The sequence below is a fragment of the Hippopotamus amphibius genome, chromosome 8 (assembly GCF_030028045.1).
Source record: "Hippopotamus amphibius kiboko isolate mHipAmp2 chromosome 8, mHipAmp2.hap2, whole genome shotgun sequence".
NCBI lineage: Eukaryota > Metazoa > Chordata > Mammalia > Artiodactyla > Hippopotamidae > Hippopotamus > Hippopotamus amphibius.
Window position 1 is genome coordinate 91812926 of NC_080193.1, and position 22907 is coordinate 91835832.

The window sequence follows — 22907 nt, forward strand, 5'->3', positions numbered from 1 at the left end:
CACCACCAACCACACCAAAGGCCGGTCTTCATCCAAAGAAGGTGATGTTGTGTATATGGTGGGATTGGAAGGGAGTCCTCTGTGGTGAGCTCTTTCCGGAAAACCAAATGATTAATTCCAGCAAGTACTGCTCCCAATTAGACCAACTGAAAGCAGCACTCGACAAAATGTGTCCAGAATTAGTCAACAGAAAACGCATAGTCTTCCATCAGGATAACACAAGACCGCATGTTTCTTTGATGACCAGGCAAAAACTGTTACAGCTTGGCTGGGAAATTCTGATTCATCTGCTGTATTCACCAGACATTGCACCTTTGGATTTCCATTTATTTCAGTCTTTACAAAATTATCTTAATGGAAAAAATTTAAATTCTCACGAAGACTGGAAAAGGCACGTGCAACAGTGCTTTGCTCAAAAAGATAAAAAGTTTTGGTTAGATGGAGTTATGAAGTTGCCTGAAAAATGACAGAAGGTAGTGGAACAAAAGGGTGAATATGTTGTTCAATGAAGTTCTTGGTGGAAATGAAAAATGTGTCTTGTTTTCACTTAAAAAACCGAAAGCACTTTTTGACCCACACAATCACATTCCAAGATGGCATGGATAGATTTTCCCAAGGTTTTATCATGTTCTCACCACTTACCATACTCTATATTTCTCCAGATTTGATCTCAGTTTTCCTGATTGTCCAGCAATCAGTGAAACATAACAGTTTTTCTTCTTCTCCCTCTTGAGGGGGCAATGTGGACAAGCAAGGAAAGTTAAGCATATATTATATCTTTTACTTTCAGCCTAACAAAAATTCCAGAAGAAAGAACTGACATTTAATGAGCTTGTATCTTTTTGTGTGTTATTTTAATTAATTATTGAAATAGCATGTCGTAAGGAAAGTTATTCCCATTTTTCATAGGAGACTTGAGGAAATTAAGTAATTTTGCATTATGTCACCACAATAAGTGATGTCTCTAGGGTTTGAATGCAGTTCTGCCCATGTCGGAGCCCATACTCTTTCCACAGCATCTTCTTCCCAGAAGCAAAGGGAATGGCTCCTCCTGACTACATTTTGGGAGTTTTTGTAATCAATACTAGGGATCTATTAGCCATATCCAGGCTGTACAATCTGTCCTCTACTTTGATCTCAAAGCTCTCACTTGTTTTTCCTTTAATTCTCACCTAAGTGTTTTCTGTCAAATAATCCCACTCTCGTGTGTTGATTTTTAAAGTGTTTGATACCTTCTTTACATATAGTTCTTTTCTCTTTCTATTTGATCTAGTTGTTGCATTCTCCACATTCTAGTCACAATTTCCACGCCACCAAATCTTGGCGGTACCTAAGATAACATCCATAATTTTTCTGTACAATTCTATCTCCATTTTTTTTCATGTTGTGTCCCAGTACACTTGAGGTTAAGATGATTGTTCTTATCGTTTACCCTCTTATTTTTTTAATTCTTAATCTTTTTGTCACAGCTGTTGACCATCATCTCATTGTCATATAGTTATATTTTCTCCATTTCCATTGTCAGCTTAAAGCTTATAAGTTTACTGATTAAGAGGATAGATTCTGAGGTCAGACTGTTAGATTCAGATCCTTGCTCTGCCACTGATTCCAGGTGCAAGAACTTGGAGAAATTATTTCACCTCTTAAAACCTACCTCTTAGGGTTATTGTGGGCTTAAATAAGTAGTTATATGTAAAGTGCTTGGACAGTCCCCAGCATGAAGTGTTTGACAATATTAGCTATTATTTTCATTATTAGAATTGTTGGCCGCTATTGATCCAAATATATATAATTTTTTTCAATAAAAGCATAGTTGGAACCTAGCATTCTAATATTTTTGAAAGAATTTCTGCATGGTTAGTCATTATTCCCACAATTCCTTCACTTTTTTCACTATTGCATTCACAGTTTTTCTTAAAGAAATTAAAAAAAAAAAAAATTCCAGGAGGCAGCATGAAAGAAAGTACAGTTTTGGTCTTGAAAAGGGTTTTATAAACTTGATAGGGCCTGATTCTTGCTTGACTCAAGTGCAAAGCAATCAATGAAACTTCAGAAGATTTGAGTTGCCTTAATGGAAAGGATGTATCCTCATATAGTTCTAGGAGGGTCCACTTCCTCTCTCTTTCCCCTAGCTGACCTCTTCAAAACATTTTGATCTTCTCCTTATTAAACAAAGCAAAAAACTACAGGATATCGGACCACTTCTGTTCAGCCTTGAGGTGAAATATAAGCTTTTATGTTTCCTCATGGATACGACTATATAACATTTAAGAATGGAGGATGGCAGAAATGCTTTGGGAAGAGTACTCATTAGCTTTTCTGGTTTATCAATTTTCCTCTCTTTTCTACATTTACTTCTACCCAACATTCCAACTGAAGATCATTCCAAACAGTAATAGCCTTTTTCAGCAATTGCACTAAAATCAAAATCGTGTGAGGCACTTGTAAAGTTATGGTTGCTAAGGTCTGATCCTTGATCTCCTGAATCAGAATCTCTGAGTCTGGGGTTGTGCAGTTAAGTACTTTTTAAAAGAGCAGCCAGAATATGTACATTTTCTGTATTCTTTTTTTCTTTTTATGTGTCTATCAGTTCAAATTTAAACTTCTGGGTCCTTCCTTCTTTCCTTCCTCTTCTCCCTTCCTCCCTCCCTTCCTTCCTTTCCTTTTTTTTTTTTTTTTTCTTTCTTGAAAATTTTCATACTTATATCTTTTAGTCTACCTTCTGGGGGATTTCCTTGTATTTTTCAATTCACCTACTGAAAATTTTATTTCAGAAACATAAATTTTTAGGTGCTCTTGTTTTCTAACTATTATAAATTTCTGTTTTTTTTTCCTTGATATCATCTCAAGTGATACTATAGATTGATTTGGAATTAACATGGAGATAGGTTTATCAAAATCTAGGAATATTTCCTAGAAGTTGTAAGATATTTAAAACAATGATGAGGAAAAAAATACATAAATTTGGAACCCTAAAGAATATTTCTGACTTTAAAATTTTAGTGAAAAATTTCCTTGCAGCTTTATTACAAAAGTGCTGTCTTGAAAAAAAATCATCATACCAATTTTCTTGTTTTCTGCATGCAATATCCTTTTGAATACCTTTGAAGATACAAAATAGCTTTCATTTTATCTGGAGTTGTTTATCTTGGTTTTCATCTTTAATATTTTAGATTTTTCTCAGCTTTTGGTGACCTCAGATATTGAGTCAGATTCTAAAAGGAGGGACTGATGGGTGGGAAGCTCTATGTGTAAGGGCAATGTTACTACCACCAGCCTTTTTTTTTTTTCCCCCATCTTCAAAGGGACTGCTGGGGGAGCAATCTATTATTGCTAATTGTCAGAACCAGAAGGGCATGAACACACTCACTAGCTACCTTAATTATCCCCACATCTCAAAAAAAAATGTCTAGGAATTTTCTCTGCTTTGACTTTTTCCCCTTGGAGGTAAATACCAGCTACCTATACTCTACATGCCAGTGTGGGATGTGGGGGTAGAGTGGGCAGGGAATCAACTTTTCTGTGGTGCACAGAGACCGGCAATCAATTACCCTATGTTCTGCCTCTCTCTGTCCTGTCCTTTGTCTTACCTGCTCTTAGTCTTAAGTCCAGAGACTTGATTATCTCAGTAGCACTGAATTCTGCTTTGAACTCTAGACAACGGCTTCCACAATTTTATCTCATTTGTCAACACTCTTTCATCTGCTTTTTCTCTTCTAGAAATATGTTGAAATAGCTCATCTGCTGAAGGCCTCTGTCTAGTCTTAGAGGACTTTTATCCTTTACTATCTTTTGAATGGGGTTCAATAAAGGGAGGATACAGGACGAATTGGGAGATGGGGTTGACACACACATGCTAATATGTATAAAATAGATAACTAATAAAAAAAAGTTACTACAAAAAAAAAAAAAAGTCAAACCACAGTCTCAAATAGCTTGATCTATTGATGCTCTGCAGTGTTAAAGTGATTCAAAGGAATGTTTTCACCTCTCCCCAGGCTCAGCCATGAATTCATTTCTGACTCCTCTAAATTATATTGATAAATAGCTTTGTAATGTGATGCTCCAAGATCCTCTCTACTCTTGTGATGCTCTCCCACTGGTAGGAGTTGCAGATAGCATCTTGGTGACTGCTTTTGCTATGACCTGTGTGCACTATATCTGCCCCATATCTCCTTGTTTCTGACATAGCTACACAATTTTTTTTCGTCTTTTGATCATGTGAGTAGAAATCGGTGTGGTGTGGAGTTAGATGCCTACCTCAGTTGCCGTTTAACTTAGAAGTCCTTTCCAAGCGCTTGATTTACAGATAAGGAAATTAAGGTACATTAAAGTATGTTAAGATAGTAACAGCTAATAAGTGACAAAGGTGGACTTACACTCAGGTCATCTGACTCCTTCCCCAATGCTCTTTCATACTACTTCACTGCTACTAACTGGTTCCTGGGGCATGACTTATTCAGGGTCACTAATATGGGCCATAGGTATCAACCATTTATTCTATCTTTCTGTCCTACATTCTGACTGTTGAATTATTCTTATTTATGTTGAGCTAAAATTTGTAGCCCAGTGGTTAATACTAGTTGGGGCTGGCTTTTTCTTAAGGTCATAAGAATAAGGTTTTTTTTATTTTCCATGTAGTGAGTCTTCATTAATAGATTTGCCCTGTTTCTTCTATATTTTGACCTTGAGTCTCTCTCTTTTCCTGATTAAACAATCTTGGTTCTTTCAGCTGGTTTTCTTTTAAGCTTTTAATTGTTGTAAAGTGCACATAACATAAAATTTACCATCTTTATTTTTGTCAACCGTTTCACAGTATTAAGTACATTCACATTGTCGTGCAACCAATCGCCAGAGCGCTTTTCATGTTACAAAACTGAAACCCTATATCCACTAAAATGACAACTCCAGAGTTCCCTGCTGGCCTAGTGGTTAGGATACTGGGCTTTCACTGCCGTAGCCTGGGTTCAGTCACCGGTCGGGGAACTGAGATCCTGCAAGCCATGCGGTGTGGGCAAAAAATAAAATAATAAAATAAAATAAAATAGGCAACTCCACATGCCACCTTCCCCTGAGCCCCTGTCTCAATGAATTTGACTCCTCTAAGTCCCTCATAGAAGTAGAATCATAGAATTTTTGTGACCAGCTTATCTCACCTAGCATGTCCTCAAGGCAGTTCTTTTATAACAGGATTTCAAACCCATCCCCTTCACTCTTCTTTGAATTTTCTCTTGTTTTTTCACACCCCATTCAAGAAGGTGAGATCCAAATAGCACCCATTAATCTAGGCGTGGTCTGTGAGGCAGGGAACGCATTCTGAATATTGCATTTCTAATAGAGAATGTGTGAGATTTTTGATTGCCTCCTGCTGCTGTTGAGGCATCTGAGCTTTACTATCAACTCAGCCTCCTGAATACTTTAAGCCACTTCTTCCCTGCTGCCCCTCCCTCACCATTGAGTCTCACCAGGCACAAGGAACATTAGAAATTGCATATTAAGGTCATAATGAGATCTTGAAAATCTGCATAGGCTCTGCATGATGAAAGAATTTTCTTATGCAGTTTCACCTATAATAACATTTCATATTTTCATTATACTCTGGTCCATAGGTAAAATGAAGGCTGTGACTTTGGGAGATAGAAAATAATAAAACTTATTAATACACACTGACCCTGTTCTCCAAATACATGTTCTTTAATGACCCAGAATTACTATGCTGAGCATGTCTTTTTTTCGCCCTCTGAAAGCACAAACATATGAAATTGAATTTTTTCTTTACAAACACTTTAGTTTGCATTTAACAGGCTAGCAGTTCTCTAAAACAACGTCAAGCCACACTTTGGCATCTGTGATAAAATGGGTTGTGAACCCAGGTATAGGTCTTTTGTTACTAATAAGAGTGCTGAAGTTTATAAATGAGTTCCTTTTGTTACAAATAATTAAGGTGTACCCAAGACTCTCTCTCTTACCTGCTTTCTGATATGGAAGGAAAGGGGTTGAGTTGTAATTCATTAGCTGGGTGGGAAATGTTCATAATTCACAGGCTTGTCTTGAAATGCAACTGCTATAAATATACTGATAATATATGAGAGATTATGGATCATTTAAATCCTTATAAGCTGCAATTTTAATTATTATTATTTAGTTTTACCAATAAGGAAAAACATAAGGATAAAGAAAGTATGAATAAAGATGCGAATTATAACTCAACATTACATCTAGAGGTCCCAGCTATTTCTTTCTTTGTATCAGCAAAATCTTAGTAACCAAGGGAAAGGGAATGGAACTTGTGAACATTGTCCACTACATATGTTAAAGCTGAAAAAAAAATGCTGAGAACCACTAATGTAGGCGATGAGGATAAAACACATATGTGTATGTAGGATATACATATATATATGTATAACTGAATCACTTTGCTGTATACTTGAAACTAACACAACATTGTAAATTAGCTATACTTTAAAGAACATATCTGGGGACACAAATATAATTTTTACATTATAGAAAATCTTACACATGTATAAGTCTGTATTTTATGAGACGCCTGAAGCATCAGTATTTAGGCAAGGAGTTACCTGGTACTGGTGAAATTCCCTAAGAATGTAATTCACTAGCCCCTGCTAGGATAGAACGTCTGTAAAGTAGTCCTTAAAATGGATTGCATTCCAACCTGTGAAACAGTATTAAATATTACTAATATTTATAAATAGTAATAAGTATCTGAATTTGGAAAATTGTTTAGCAATTAGTTTATTGACTCTCCCCCATAAAATACATGTGGCTTCTTAAAGCTATATTGGATTTTCCAACAATATCAGCACCTTCAGAAGATACATATGACTCAGAAATAATACATTTAATACTAAAAATTAATATATATATTCATTTGTCAAAAAGCAGAGACAGGATTACTCTATACTTTTTTACTGAGATTCATTCAAAAAATGTAGTCAAGGTTCTCAAATTGTTTCTAATGGAGAATTTCTTAATAGCTTTACTTGACCATAATTGCCTTAATTGTCATAGCTTTCATAATTTTCATAAGTTTAACTAGCTTTTGTTTTCTGATCTTTAGGTCATACTTCCATAGAGTCATATTTTATTGATAATTTTTTTCTAATTATTCTGTTCAAATTGCATAACAATCTCAGGTTTTCTGTTTTAGGATGAATACAGCTTTTTCTGCTTCTCTGTGTCTTCATTCTTTTGCTTCTTTTGCTTTGTGCATTTGCTTGTACACCTAATTGTTTTGCTCTAACTTCCTTATCATTTAACTTATCCTATTACACGTGCCCTCTTTAGTCCCTATAATCTCAGTTATTTCAGTTTGAGTTGATAAAATTTAGTTTGCTACTAAATGAGTAGAAATTAAACTGTCCATTTACTGTCCCCAAGTTTTGTTACTGTGTAGTAGAGTTTCAGAGTGGTACCATTTAAGGTTCTTAGGCATGTATTGCAATTTTTCTTTAAAAATTATTTCTTTTTTACTAAACACTCTCTAGATTGCTGGGCTGGCTGGACATCCATGCTCTTAGCGATGCCCCCAGGGCCTGACGTGTGTGTAGCTTGTTCCTTTCTCCTGCTGCTCTGCATTATTACTCCCTGGAATCTCTACAGTCAGTTCTGCTCTTAATTGCTCCTTTGACCCTTCACTGTGTTCGTCTGTTTTCTTCTTTCTTACTTTTCATGTTGTTCTTCCCACCCATCTGGCTTTGGTGCTGAAAGGCCTGATTTTAACTATTGCTATAAAAGTTTGTGGATTTCCTTCCTTATGGTTCTTGAACCAACCAGCCACATGCCACCTTTTGTTGTGTTCCCATGTTTAACTTTAGCAACAAATATCACTGCTGATACTGGTTCACCTTTTGGCCATGCTATTTTCAGCATGATGGATCTTGCTTCATGCTTGCCCCAGCATGGACATAAGATAGCTGCAGCAGCTCCAGACATCACACAGCAATCTCCCATATCTGTGCCTTTATAAGAGCAAAGAAGACTGCTCTACAAGTTACATCAACAGAATTGCTTTCCCATCTCAATGGTCAGAACTGCATCGTTGGACAAATTCTGAAACCAGTCACTGGGGAGGGGAATGGAATTGTCATGATTGATTTATACTAAACAAGGTTTTCCCCCAGATATGGGGAGGGATCCAGCTTCCACTAAACACAAGGACACAGATTCTTGCACAGAATCAAGGTTTTGTTAGCAAGAAGTCAGAGATGGGATTGGCTATTGGTTAGGCTACAACTACTTCTGCTATAGGAATGAAGATATTTGATTGAACATGTAATGACTGAGGCCAAATAACTGAAATCAGACTTGAGGAAATAGTCTATCCAAAAGGCTTTCTGTCGGGCCAAACCATCAGTGTCCTTTTGATTCCTGAAGCAACCGTTGAAATAATACTCACTGACACAGCATATTTGAACTTTTGGAGTTAATTATCCTTTCATGTCTATGTTCTGTTTCCCTCACTAGATAATAGTGGTGGATAGTATTTTGACATGTGGAAATCAGTAAAAGGACGCTTTAGGGATTAAGTTTACAACCTTGTTCCTAATCCCAGTCACAATTCCACATACAGAGCAGAGATTGGCCCTGAGCACTGAATGACTCCTCTTGTCTTCTCATTCAGAGGCTTCAGACTGCCAGCTCTGGGTGTTTCAAGTTCACAGACATGCTTTGTTTCAATATTACAATGTTTTTGAAAAACATTTTTTGAATAGTTATTAACACTTACAAACTGAGAGATGTTATATAAAATTCTGATTTCTTACTTCTTTTAAAAGATCTGATGACACCACAGGGTCCTCAACCTTCAGGGCTGTAATTGGCTTGGGCTGCCTCTGCTGGCCTTTTTAGAAGGGAGTCTGTGGTCTCCTTTCCTTTCACGACTGCCTTCTCTTTACACTATGAGCATTTCATTCACTTAAGGTACCTGATTGGCCTCTAGACCATTTATATTTGAGACTCCTATTCCAAATCATTCTGTACAATACTGTCATAATGATATTTTAAAACTCTTCTGCTCTACAATTTGATTATTTCTAGTTGTCTTTAAATAGTTTTCAGCCTCCTTAGTAGGATTTTGTCCTACCACTTAGATGGAGATTTCCTACCTCCATTGCATAAACTCTTACCTCACCATTCCTCCGATGGTGATATACCCACCTGCTTCCATGCCTTTCATCAGAAAACTTCTGTGGCCTGGAACACCTTTGCGGTAGGCTGAATAATGTCTCCTCTCCCCAAAGATGTCCACGTCCTGATCTCTGGAACCTGTGAATGTGTTACCTTATATGGAAGAGGAAAGTTTGCAGATGTAGTTTAGTTAAGAATCTCAGGTTGGGGAGATGATTGTGTGTTACCCAGGGGCGCCCCATGTTTGCACAGGGTCCTTATAAGAGAGACACAGCCGATCAGATCGGGAGAGGGTGACAAGAAGACAGAAGCAGAGATTCGAATGATGCTATCATTATGAGTTTAAAAAATGCTGAGGTAGCCTTTAAAAGCTGGAAGAGGCAAGGATTGGATTCTCCTCTGGAACCTCAGAAAGGAACCAGCCCTGTTGACAACCTTAATTTTAGTTCTCTGATACTTGTGGTAGATTTCTGACTTCCAGAACTGTATTTACTATGAAACAATGAGTTTATTTTGTTTTAAGTCACTAAGTTTGTGGTCATTTGTTACAGCTACAACTAGAAAATTACTGTAACCTCCTTTTCTGTCTTTGCTTATAAATGTTACCTTCTTGAAACACTTCTGGGTTTTCAAATCAATGCACAATTTCTCACTGATTTTATGTGTATATGTTTCTTATTTCCCCTACTTGGTTCCAAGCTCATTGACAACAGGCCCTTGGTAATTTGGTGTTGTGCTTTGCCCAGGACTTACTGAGTGTTTGAACACAGTTAAGAGTTATGAACTATTTGTTGAGTGAAAGGGAGAGCTAAGGTTGTTGCTGGCTAAAATGGTCATGAGGAGTAGTTTCGGTGAGTGAGTCGATTAGGATGCTTAAATAACAAGGGTTTATATGCTTCAGTATCTTGGAATGTTAGTGCATTTAGGTTACTTGAATTAGCCTGATGAACCTGAAGGAGAGGAGAACGTGATTAAAATGGGAAGTGGATTTCCCCTTCTCCAGCCTATTGGATCCCAGAAGCAATTTTACTCCGTGAGTTTTACATTTGACTTCTGGGTGACATGCATTATGGATTTCTAAAGCATTTTTTCCTTGTGGGACCTTTGGTCTAGAAGGCTACTCTACTCCAGAAGCTGCAGATTCCCTTAGCAAATGAGGTCAAGATAACTTTCCTTTGTTTTTTCTGACACATTAGAGTAGGTTACAGCTGTGTAAGTGGACAATGTGTTATTTCAGTTACGCCTAGATAATGGCATCCAGGCAGCAATTCTCCAGGGAAGGTTACACATTTGCATAATGTCACTGAAGTTTTGTCTACCTGTATTAGCTGACAGGGATGGATGATGACAGGATGCTAGACGCCTGCAATGATGACAGAGCCTCTGAAAATAGAGGCTGTGTGTTTCTTCCAGATGACATCAGCCTTCAAGTACAGGAAGGTGGGAGGACACCCAGAGGAAGGAGACAGGGAGAAGTGGGAAAACAGCTGCCGAGGAGTTGAGAGGGTGAAGAGTAGTGTTTGATCACTGAAGGAAGGAGGGGAGCAAATGTTATACTTATGTTAGACTTTTGATAACAGAATGAGAAACTCAGCACAGATGGATTAAGCATTTTATATAACTGAAGTGTTAAGGAAAGAGGAGAACAAATAGATTAGGTTAAGGCTAATATATTGCTGTTGTTTTTCCATTCCATCTTCTAAGTTGGTTACAACTTAAAATCTTGTATTTTATATGTGTAACCAGGGTGAAATGCACCCTAAATCTCTGGCCCTGTATAGGTTCACAAGAGCAGTTTCGCCATTTGTTTCTTGCCCCTTCTAATGAAGAACTCACCACGTGGTCAGTTCTTCAAAAGAATCCTCTCATGTGTGAACATCTTAGTGTGTGACATACACATTGCTTGATATGTTACAGAGGAGATGACTTGAATATGTGTGTATATGGGGGAGTGATTATATCACACAAATGCCAGCTCTGTCTGGTATTTAATTTTAAATTAAATGTAAATTCCCATATCCACCGAAACAAAGGGCTTTCCCATTAATAGGCTCTGCCAATTTCAGAGTACAGGTTGCCTTTTGTTACCTATGCATCCTTTTCTTGTTGCAGCCAACACTGAAGTAGCTCATTGTCTTAGGTTGTGTTATCAGAAGCAAACCTGGAGATGAGAAAAGTGCAAGTGATTTATTTAAGATGCTCTCAGGAGAAACTGGAGAAGAAGTGATGGAAGCAGAACATAGAAGAGGAAGAAGCCAAGCAAAGGTGTAACTTCAGGTGAAGCCCTAGACTTGACCTGAAGTTGTGTGATACACATTGCATCTCATAGTTTGTGACTTAGGGCAAGAAGACTGGGCTTCCATGCGCTGGCACCGTCAGTCATTGGCCAAGGACCAACCTGAGGGTAACAAACTCTCATGTGATTGAGGCTCTCTGTATATGCAGGTAAAGGACTCCGGGAGCCTAAGTGCTGTCCGTCAAAGAAGAGGTACCATCACGGGCCTTGAGGGGCAAGTGCACATGGAAGCTGTGCTGGAAGGGCACAAAGAAATAGAATGAGGGATCCAAGAAGATAAGATGTAGGCTGGGCACTGACAGTGTTTGCTACCCTATCAAAGTATTCTTTCCAAATAACTACTGCCCTTTCCAAGAGGAATTCTTGATGACATCTCTCTCTCTCCTTTTTTATCCTTATTGCCCTTCACCAGAAGATTTCCCTGTTCTTGAACATTAGGATGGAAATCGATCAAGGCAAATCAGCCTTTAAAAATGGCATAGAGAGTGGGATGGGCTCTATGGGTCAAAATAGCCCATCTTTCTTTCTACATGAGTTCTTCATTCTCTTGACGGCATTTGAGTACTTTGTCTAAACTGACTTTTTGGGTTCTGGTCCAGTGCCCCCAAGCAACTTACATGTGGTATTTCTGCTGGTTTTCTAGCTAATCTAAAGCTTCATTGCTATTGGAGTGACTTCTTGACCAAATGCTTTCTTTCCATGATCTCTCTAGGTTTTAACCTTGCTCTGAATTACTGAGATTCATTCCTCCCTTTTTAGTGATGGTGGTGATAAAGGCGACAGCTACCATGTATTGAGTGCTTCTCAGGCAATTTAGATATAAATCCTCACTAAATTCTCACACTGGCCCTGAGAATGGGTATTATTACCTTCCTTTTGTCGATGAGAAAACTGAGGCTAAGTAGGAGATACAAAGACAAAAACAAAAAAAACGACTTTCCTGAGTTGCTTCTATTCTTTCCTCATAGTACACTGAGGTTATTATATCTCGCTACTCTACCCCACTTCTCTCCTCCCACAGCTACTCAGTGTTCTCTCCTGGGCAGGTGACTTCTGAATTTTACATACTGGAGGCAAATTAAAGGCAAATACATGTTTCTTCAAGGTCAGCAGTAGATTGTCTTCTTTAGATGAATAACAATCTGTTGTTCGACCCCTATGCATGGGCCATCAACTAAGAGCCAAAAGGATGGTTAGATGTCCCTTTTGAAGCTTAATGTTTTTTTGAATTGATGGTTTCTGTCCTCATTAGAGGCTCTCAGCATATAAAAAAGAGGTGTTTTAAAAATCACTCTGAGACTCCAAAGAGCAAACACAACCACATTTTGATGTATTCATAATGAGGCGAACTACTTCAGTTAATAAACAGGCCACACACTATGAACAGAAGTGCCCCCAGTGGTCCACACAGATGAATCTAGTGATGTGAAAGCCCCCTGAGAGCTCGGCATTTCTACTATGCCGTGACTCCTGTGACACCATTGAGCAGTAAGAGCAGGGAAAAGACTGTCTGCAATGGAACCAGTCTGGGCAGCTTTTATTTTCCTTTTAAAGTCTAGATTAAACCAGTTTTAGATTATTTTATTTTCAAAATCTAGGCTGGGATTTGATTCATCTGTCTGTCAAAGTTGCAACCTCACTTACTATCATCTCATGGCGATCTGGTTATCAATTGTGTGTAGTGAACTGGGCCAAAATTAGTGGCATCTTTAAGAAAAAAAATTATTATATCTCACAATCTTGTGCATCAGGGATTAGGTCAGAGCTTACCCAGGTAATTCTTCTATACCATGTAGCATCAGTGAGAGTGAACCAGTGGTCCTCAGTTAACACTTAAGCTGTTGAAATAACTTGATGGTTGGGTTGAAGTGAAGAGAAAATGCAACTGAAGTAAGCATTAGTCAGTTGGAAGGTCAGGTTGAGAGACTTTCTTTTAAGGCATTAGAAAAAGATTTAAAAATAATGGAAAGAATGAAAGAAAAATCAGGAGATATGAGGGCTAGAGGTAGAAATGCCAACACTTCTTTAATATTAATCCCAGAAAGAAAAAAAGAAGTATTAACAGAAGGGAGAAGATATGTAAGTAAATAATGATGGATACAAGTTCCACATACAAAAGTCAATAGCTTTCTTTTGCAAAAGAGAATAAAAACTAGGTAGAGAATATAAGAAAGCAAAATGCCTTTCATAAGAGCAACAGAAACTGAAATGTTGAGGAAGAAAACTAACAGAATGCACAAGATCTTTCAGTAAAATTTTTTTAAGTTATTAAATTAGTAAAAGAAGACTAAGTCAAAAGACTGAGTAATATTTCATTGAAATAGTGCACACACACACACACACACACATTCTTTATCCATTCATCTGCTGATGGGCACTTAGGTTGCTTCTGTATCTTGGCTGTTGTATCGATAAATAATGCTGCAATGAACATAGGGGTGCATATATCTTTTCTAATTAGTGTTTTCATTTTCTTAGGATAAATACCCAAGAATAAAATTGCTGGATCATATGGTAGTTCTATTTTTAGTATTTTGAGGAATCTTCATACTGTTTTCCATAGCGGCTGTACCAATTTATATTCCCACCAATAGTTCGAGAGTTCTCTTTTCTCCACATCCTGTTATTTGTTGTATTTTTCATAATAGCCATTCTGACAGGTGTGAGGTGATATCTCATTGTGGTTATGAATGGTATTTTTCTGATGATTAGTGATGTTGAGCATCTTTTCATGTGCCTTTTGGCTATCTGTATGTCTTTTTAAAAAAATATCTTTTCAGGGACTTCCTAGGTGGCGCAGTGGTTAAGAGCCCACCTGCCAATACAGGAGACACGGGTTCGATCCCTGGTCTGGGAAGATCCCACATGCCACGGAGCAATGAAGCCCGTGTGCCACAACTATTGAGCCTGTGTGCCACAACTACTGAAGCCCACGTGCCTAGAGCCTGTGCTCCACAGTGAGAGAAGCCACCACAGTGAGGAGCCCGTGCACCACAATGAAGAGTAGCCCCCACTCACTGCAACTAGAGAAAGCCGGTGTGCAGCAATGAAGACCCAACACAGCAAATAAATAAATAAATTTATTTAAAAAAAAAATCTACTCTGATTCTCTGTCCAGTTTTTAACTAGGTTTACCATAACCAAGTTAAGCTATGATGGTAGATTGAAGAAGGATGTTTTCTTTCTTTCTTTCTTTCTTTTTCTTTCTTTCTTTTTCTTTCTTTCTTTCTCTCTCTCTCTCTCTCTCTCTCTCTCTCTCTCTTTCTTTCTTTCTTTTCTTTCTTTCTTCCTTCCTTCCTTCCTTCCTTTCTTTCTTTCTCTTTCTTTTTCTTTTTCTTTCCTTCCTTCCTTCCTTCTTCCTTTCTTTCTTTCTTTCTTTCTTTTTTTTCTCTTTCTTTCTTTCTTTCTTTCTTTCTTTCTTTCTTTCTTTCTTTCTTTCTTTCTTTCTTTCTTTCTTTCCTTCCTTCCTTCTTTCTTCCTTTCTTTTTCTTTCAGCTCTTTATTGGAATATAATTGCTTTACACTCTTGTACCAGCTTTTCAGGTACACCAAAGCGAATCAGCCATATTTACATATATATCCCCATATCCCCTCCCTCCCATGACTCCCTCCCACCCTCCCTGTCCTGACCCTCTAAGGCATCACCCATCATCGAGTTGACCTCCCTTTGTTATACAGCAACTGAAGGAGGATATTTTAAATTTCTGAAATATAAGAAGGGATTAAAACCTAGAACTTAGAGGAAATGTCTGCAAATTAACAAGGAAAAGGAAGGAAATAGAAAATTGGGCAAAGACAATGAATAGGTAATTCAGAGAAAGGGAAACCAAATGGCTAAGAAGTATATGAAGAGATGTTCTTTTTTTCTTAGTAATTAGAGAAATGGAACTTAAATTTATGAATAACACGACTTTGCCAATCATGAAAACTGATAATGTCATGGTGAGATAGGGAGGCCCTAGTGGAGGGAAGCTTCATATACAGTCATTTGGGGAATATCCTGCTAGTGCTTTGTGACATTAAATATGGTTTTATTTGTAGATCCCACACTCCCATTTGTGTATATACCTCAGAAAAACTCTGGCACAGATCCATGAGTGAATGTGTTTGATAAAGCTCACAGCTGCACTTTTATTGGGCAAAATTTGGTCCTTAATATATAATGGTATCTAGGAAAATCAGACTCAAACTGTGGTAAAACCACATAATGCAATACTGTACTGCTATCACACCAACTAGATTAACAACAATGTGGTTAGAGCTCAAAAAAAGTATAACTAAAAAAGGTAATAAATAATAAGATTTAAGTCTAATATTTATAAAATTTTATAAAACAAATATTTTAAGGATATCTGTTTAATACACATAAAGATGATATATTAGGGGTATATTTTAAATACAGTAAAGTAGGTGACTAGAGATGGGAAAAGGGAATGGGATGGGGACAGAGACAAAGCAGATAAATGATAAAACAAAGTGAATAAACTAGTGATGATGGTGGGCCATGAGGAGAGCATCATCGACTTAATTGTATGTACCTAAGATAAAGGAAATAAAGACAAAAAAAAAAAAAGGAAAAGAAAGAAAAAAATCAAGAAGAACAGAAGAGTAGGAGAAAGAGTGAAACAGCATAAGGCACCTTGTAGAGTGGGGACTTGTGAGTCAAAATCCAGGCACTGCACTGACTGGCTAACCAAATCATCAGTTTATAATTCCCTAAGCTTCTATAGTCCTTTTAATTCACTCATTCACTCCATAGGCAATTTCCCTCAACCTTGTTGTTGATGAAAATGCGGACAATGACAGCAACTAGGTACAAATAGCATTAGAAATATTGACAATATAGGAAATAAACCCAATACCCTTTTTACTAAAGCCTCCAAAAAAAAAAAAAAAATACAATTCTGCTGACTGTATTGCAGCGTCTATGAAAAGTGAACTGTTTGAATTTTTTTAAAATTAAAGTTGTAGGCAGAAGAGTCTATTTTCTAAAAACTGTTCTTAATCTAAATGCTGATTAATCATGGATACTAAGAGTGTGTGTTTTATTTTCTCTGTGTTGTCCATTTTCACTTTTCACTGTCTTTAACATACTGTCAAATGAGAAACTGAAAAGCCACTCAAGTGTGAAGTCACACCAAGTGTATAATTTCTCCTAATGACTCTGCCATCACCTTGCATTTGAAAACTTGGGTATTGACTGACATGTGTGCCCAGAACCTCTTCTGATGAAAGCCCATTGGCAACTGTTTTGGGAAATGTGAGATGGTAGATTTCTTTCCAAATAGGAAACGGACAAAGAGCGTCAATTGGAAATATTTGATATTTTCAAAAACTTAAAAAATGACACGCCAAAAATCTGATGATTTTTTTACACAATTGTTTGGCTCCAAATTCTAGAGTCTAAGGAAGTCAGACCAACATAGAAGATTGTGAGAAATCTAGTCATATTTACTTACTTCGTGAGATTTTAATGACAGGAACTTCATACAGCTCCTGTAGCATATTTCTTTTAAGGATAGTTACATATAAAGAGGGAGGTGTGGGGACCAGATACGTAGAGAGCAACACACAGAAACACTGAATGTAGCTCCTACTTTCACAGCCCTTTAAATATTCCACACTCTGACCTCTGCCTTGATGCAATTCTGAGAAAGCATTGACATCTGAGGTTTTCTTACTGTGCCTCATAATGAAGAACCCGATTCCATAAGGAAGACAAATAACACAAGTAACAGAATTATCTGCCTAAAAAAAGTGCCTCATTTTGTTCTTGAGTAGCTGTGTCTTTTGAGTACAAAGTGACATTAAAAACACCTCTTAAATTGTTCCCAAAGAAACAACTATCTGAAATGATGATCACATTACTAAAAAACCCCCAACATATATATGTGTGTATACATATATACATGCATGCATACATGTGTACATGTATAGACACATATGTATATACCTATAGGTGTATATATACATATGCATACATAAGTGTATATATATATGTATTTACACATATATGTATTCATTCAAACTGTCGCAAACTGACCTAAGCCCATTTGATCTGTCAAAAGTCCTTTTTTGGAAGCTATCTGAAGCCTTCAGTAGGTAGAATGAAGTTCAGTTTGCTTGGACCCAACTCCGTTAGTGCCTGTTATTCTAATGTCCCATTCAGTTTAGTAGTTTAGCACTCTTAAAAGTGCCTTGCTTGTAGGATAAATTATATGGTTACCCTGCTTTGGTCTCCTACCCAACAACCTCCTTACCGGGTAGTATATTATATTGGAAATAAGTCTTACGCCCAATTCTGTCACATATAAAAACTTCTATTAGCAAGCAGGCACAAAAACAGTCATGCAGCCTGTTGTGAAAGCTTGATCGAGAGCCCTCTCTTTGTTCTTACAGGCCTTTGGGCAGCACGTTGTTTAAAGGTCTTGTGTGGCCTACAGCTTAAATACGTCTGAGAGCTCTCTTTAAGAAAAAAATAGTCCTAAACTCCAAATTCAAAACTATAGGTAAGGGGAGTCCCTGTTGCGGTTCTCCGTGTCCGGTCGGTAGGATGGCGCCGGGCCGATGCGGTCATAGCACCGAGACCAGACGGGCGCCAAGCCCTTCCACAGTCCCCCGAAGCTTATCCCCAGTGGCGGGCGATGGGGGAGGCCGGGCTTTCTGTTTCGTCTGCGTTCCCGGCTCCCTCGCATCAGAGAGGCGTGCGCCTCCGTCCTTCTAGGTCTCCCGCCCTGTTCCCGAGTGTCCGCTAGAGCGTTCCCTCACCGTTTCCTGTCACCCAGGGGACCGGGGCGGGGAGGGGTGGTGGAGGGAGGGAAAGGGCCGTTGCGTGACCGTGGAGGGAACTCGCGAGCTTGGGTGGCTCCCAGGACCGGAAGTGTTGGGGGAAGGCCGGAAGTGAGGGGGCGGAGCCAGGAATTGAGGAGGGGCGGGGGTTTATGAGGAGGCCAAGGGAGCGTTGGGGCAGATTTGCACTCAGGGCCACCTGAGGTACTTGGCGGTAGCGCTGAGCTGTGTCCCCTCCCCTCTCAGGGACACGGTTGTCGTCTGGGAGAAAGGAACTCTGTGTGGAGGGGTGGGTTGTCCGGAGGACGTTTCTCTGGCTGCGCTTGAGGCAAGGTGTGGAGAGGCAGGGCTGGGGGTGGGGCCGGGTCGTCAGGGAGTCTGAGAGGGAAGACCCCCCGCCCCCCACAGCCCATCTACCCCGGCTGACTGGACACTAAGATGGCTGCCGTTGCTATGGCACCCAACCCTGTGCAGACCCTTCAGGAGGAGGCGGTGTGCGCCATCTGCCTCGATTACTTCACGGACCCCGTGTCCATCGGCTGCGGGCACAACTTCTGCCGAGTGTGTGTAACCCAGTTGTGGGGAGGGGAGGATGAAGAGGACAGGGACGAGTTAGACCGGGAGGAAGAGGAGGAGGAGGAAGAGGAGGAGGAGGAAGAGGAGGAGGAGGAAGAGGAGGAGGACGGAGAGGAGGAGGAGGAAGAGGAGGAGGAGGAAGAGGAGGAGGACGGAGAGGAGGAGGAGGAAGAGGAGGAGGAGGAAGAGGAGGAGGACGGAGAGGAGGAGGAGGAAGAGGAGGAGGACGGAGAGGAGGAGGACGGAGAGGAGGAGGAAGTGGAGGCTGTGGGGGCCGGTGGGGGGTGGGACACCCCCATGCGGGATGAAGACTATGAGGGCGACATGGAGGAGGAGGTCGAGGAGGAAGAGGAGGGTGTGTCCTGGACCAGTGGCATGGGCGGGTCCAACCGGGACAACATGGACTACGTGGGGGAGGAGGAGGAGGAGGAGGAAGACCTGGACAACTACTTGGGGGACATGGAGGAGGACCTGAGAGAGGAGGATGAGGAGGACGAGGAGGAAGTGCTGGAGGAGGACGAGGAAGAGGAGCTAGATCCCGTCACCCCCCTGCCCCCTCCTCCAGTCCCTCAGAGGTGCTTCACTTGCCCCCAGTGCCGCAAAAGCTTCCCCAGGCGGAGCTTCCGCCCCAACCTGCAGCTGGCCAACATGGTCCAGGTGATTCGCCAAATGCACCCAACCCCTGGTCGAGGGAGCCGTGGGCACGAGCAGGGCATTTGTCCCAAACACCAAGAAGCCCTGAAGCTCTTCTGCGAGGTGGATGAAGAGGCCATCTGTGTGGTGTGCCGAGAATCCAGGAGCCACAAACAGCACAGCGTGGTGCCATTGGAGGAGGTGGTGCAGGAGTACAAGGCCAAACTGCAGGGGCATGTGGAACCGCTGAGGAAGCACTTGGAGGCTGTGCAGAAGATGAAGGCCAAGGAGGAGAGGCGGGTGACAGAGTTGAAGAGCCAGATGAAGTCAGAACTGGCAGCTGTGGCCTCAGAATTTGGGCGGCTGACACGGTTTCTGGCCGAAGAGCAGGCAGGGCTAGAGCGGCGCCTCCGAGAGATGCACGAAGCTCAGCTGGGGCGCGCGGGAGCAGTGGCCAGCCGCCTCTCCGAGCAGGCTGCCCAGCTGAGCCGCCTGCTGTCTGAGGCCCAAGAGCGGAGCCAGCAGGGGGGCCTGCGGCTGCTCCAGGACATCAAGGAGACTTTCAATAGGTGTGAAGAGGTACAGCTGCAACCCCCAGAGGTCTGGTCCCCTGACCCGTGTCAACCCCATAGCCATGACTTCCTGACAGACGCCATCGTGAGGAAAATGAGCCGGATGTTCTGTCAGGCTGCCCGAGTGGACCTGACGCTGGACCCTGACACGGCTCACCCGGCCCTGATGCTGTCCCCCGACCGCCGGGGGGTCCGCCTGGCAGAGCGGCGGCAAGAGGTTGCTGACCATTCCGAGCGCTTCTCGGCAGACTGCTGTGTGCTGGGGGCCCAGGGCTTCCGCTCTGGCCGGCACTACTGGGAGGTAGAGGTGGGCAGGCGGCGGGGCTGGGCGGTGGGCGCTGCCCGTGAATCGACCCATCATAAGGAGAAGGTGGGCTCTGGGGGGTCCACTGTGGGCAGCGGGGATGCCAGCTCCTCCTCTCGCCATCACCATCGCCGCCGCCGGCTCCACCTGCCCCAGCAGCCCCTGCTCCAGCGGGAAGTGTGGTGTGTGGGCACCAATGGCAAACGCTACCAGGCACAGAGCTCAACGGAGCAGACACTGCTGAGCCCAAGTGAGAAACCGCGGCGCTTTGGCGTGTACCTGGACTATGAGGCTGGGCGCGTGGGCTTCTACAATGCGGAGACTCTGGCTCACGTGCACACCTTTTCAGCTGCTTTCCTGGGCGAGCGTGTCTTCCCTTTCTTCCGGGTGCTCTCCAAGCGCACCCGCATCAAGCTCTGCCCTTGACTAGCCTGCCACCCGCAGGGGCCCCTCTGGTTAGCACTGGGGGGGGGGGGGGGCGGGTGGTGGTGGATGGTGGCCCATAAGTTTGGGGGCTCAGAGGCTCCTCTATTTGTTACTGCGTTGCTTCGTGCTCCTCCTTGACCCCAGGCCCCTGCTTCTCCCTCTAGGAGCCTAATGAGCTCTCCTAGCCTCCAGCCTCAGCCTTCTCTCACCTACTGTCCAACAGGTCTGCATGGGTCCCTGATGAAAACAGCTGCCTGGTCTTCCCACCCTCTGTCTGCCCAGGGATCTGAGTTTTTGAGTAGGGGATGAGGGGAGACTGTAATCTCATTACTAAACTTCCCTTTCCCCAAACCTGTTCAACTTTCATTTCAGTTCTGAGGCTGGAAGATTTGGGCAAGACAGCCCTTATTCCAATTCCATTTTCTGATGCAAATTTTAGCTAAGGGATTTGGAAGCTTTTGGGGGGAGGCAGGCTGGGAAATGGGTAGAGCTGGATAATGAAGTCTACTCTCTGGGGGAAGTAGGAAGGAGTCTAATTTTCCTTCCATCCCCAATTTCTACCTCCATAGACTGGCCAGAAGTTAGAGATATGGAGTGGACATAATTGAAACTACATACATCACCCAATAAATTATTCTCTCCCTCTTCCTTTTATCAGCACTTAATCTAGGAGCCAAGCTCCCACCCCACCCCACTGGTCTTTTCACTGCCAGGTTCCTTTCCCTTTTGTCAGTTTCCAGCCTCTTTTCATGTGCTTAGTTCCCTCCATTTGGTTGAGCCCTGGCGGGAGCCTGGGGACAGGGATTTAAATCCCTGCAAGGAGAGCCTTGGGCAGAATGTATTTTTCTAGTAACCCTTTGCCTTCTGTCACTTGTCAACTTTTGTCCTCTGCTTTAGTGGCTGAGGTCAATTTATGCTCCTGGGGGAAAGAGAAAACAGACTGTGTTGTGGAAATAAAGTCTATTTGCTGCTTTAAAAAAAAAAAAAAAACTATAGGTAAAAATAAGTATATATTTAGAAAGAGAAAAGAAATCACAAAAAAAAAATTATTTTTTCTTTTGTGGAGCCGACAGATATCACAAAGAGTAAAAAATTCAGATAAATAATATCCTACCTGACTCTTTGGACATTTCTTCATATATTATATAAATTTATATGTTATATAAATACATAAATTACATAGTATTTAGCTTTTTAGACTTATGTCTGCTGAATTTTTAATGGCTACTGTAGAATTTATCATACCTATTTTTAACTTCTCAGAGTCTCACTTAAAATAATATTATAGCATTTCATATATAAGAGCCTTAAACAGAGCTGTGTCCACTTCTCCCTGCTGTCCCTTTTTCTATCATTGTTTCATTATATTTTTTCATCTGTTGTAAACCCCATGATATATTATAATTTTTAATAGGTCAAAAATTTGGAAAATACAAGTCACATGTTATCTACATGCTAACTGTGTCTAGCTCTCTTCCTTCCATTACGCATATTTGAGTCTCCATGAGATATCTTTTATTCAATTCAAAGAACTTCCTTCAGTATTTCTTGCACACAGGTCTGCTAGTGACAGTTTTCTCTTTTTTTTGTTTTCTGATAAAAGCCTTTATTTTCCCTTCATCTTTAAAGTATAATTTCACTGGACATAGAATTTGAAGTGGATAGTTTCTTTTCTATTACTTTAAAGATGTCATTCTTTTGTCTTTTGGAATGTTTTCCTAAAAGTGATGTGTCTTTTTTTCTCCGGTCACTTTTAAGACTGCCTTTTTATCACGCATTTTCAGCAATTTGATTATGATGTGCCTGCTTGGGGTTTGTTGAGTATGTTGGATCTCTGTAGGATTTTGTTTTTCAACACATTAAAAAAAAATTTTGGACATTAGTTCTTTAGTTTTTCTTCCTTTGCCCCCTGCTGATTTTTGAATTTCAGTATTTAAATTCATGTATATTTAAAGTCTTGGGCTTCCTAGGTGGCGCAGAGGTTGAGAACCCACCTGCCAATGCAGGGGCCATGGGTTCGATCCCTGCTCCAGGAAGATCCCACATGCCACGGAGCAACTAAGCCCGTGCACCACAACTACTGAGCCTGCATTTTAGAGTCCGTGAGCCACAACTATTGAACCCATGTGCTGCAACTACCAAAGCCCACGTGCCTAGAGCCCAT

General features: G+C 41.0%; 1 protein-coding gene across 1 annotated transcript; it reads left to right on the forward strand.

Annotated features, from left to right (window-relative positions):
- Positions 1–18275: 18275 nt before the first annotated feature.
- LOC130859609 (E3 ubiquitin-protein ligase TRIM41-like) lies at positions 18276–20743 on the forward strand. The gene is made up of 2 exons (XM_057747179.1): positions 18276–18874; positions 19052–20743. The coding sequence occupies exons 1-2, from the start codon at positions 18671–18673 to the stop codon at positions 20741–20743; spliced, it is 1896 nt and encodes a 631-aa protein (XP_057603162.1). The 5' UTR covers positions 18276–18670.
- The last annotated feature ends 2164 nt before the right edge of the window (positions 20744–22907 follow it).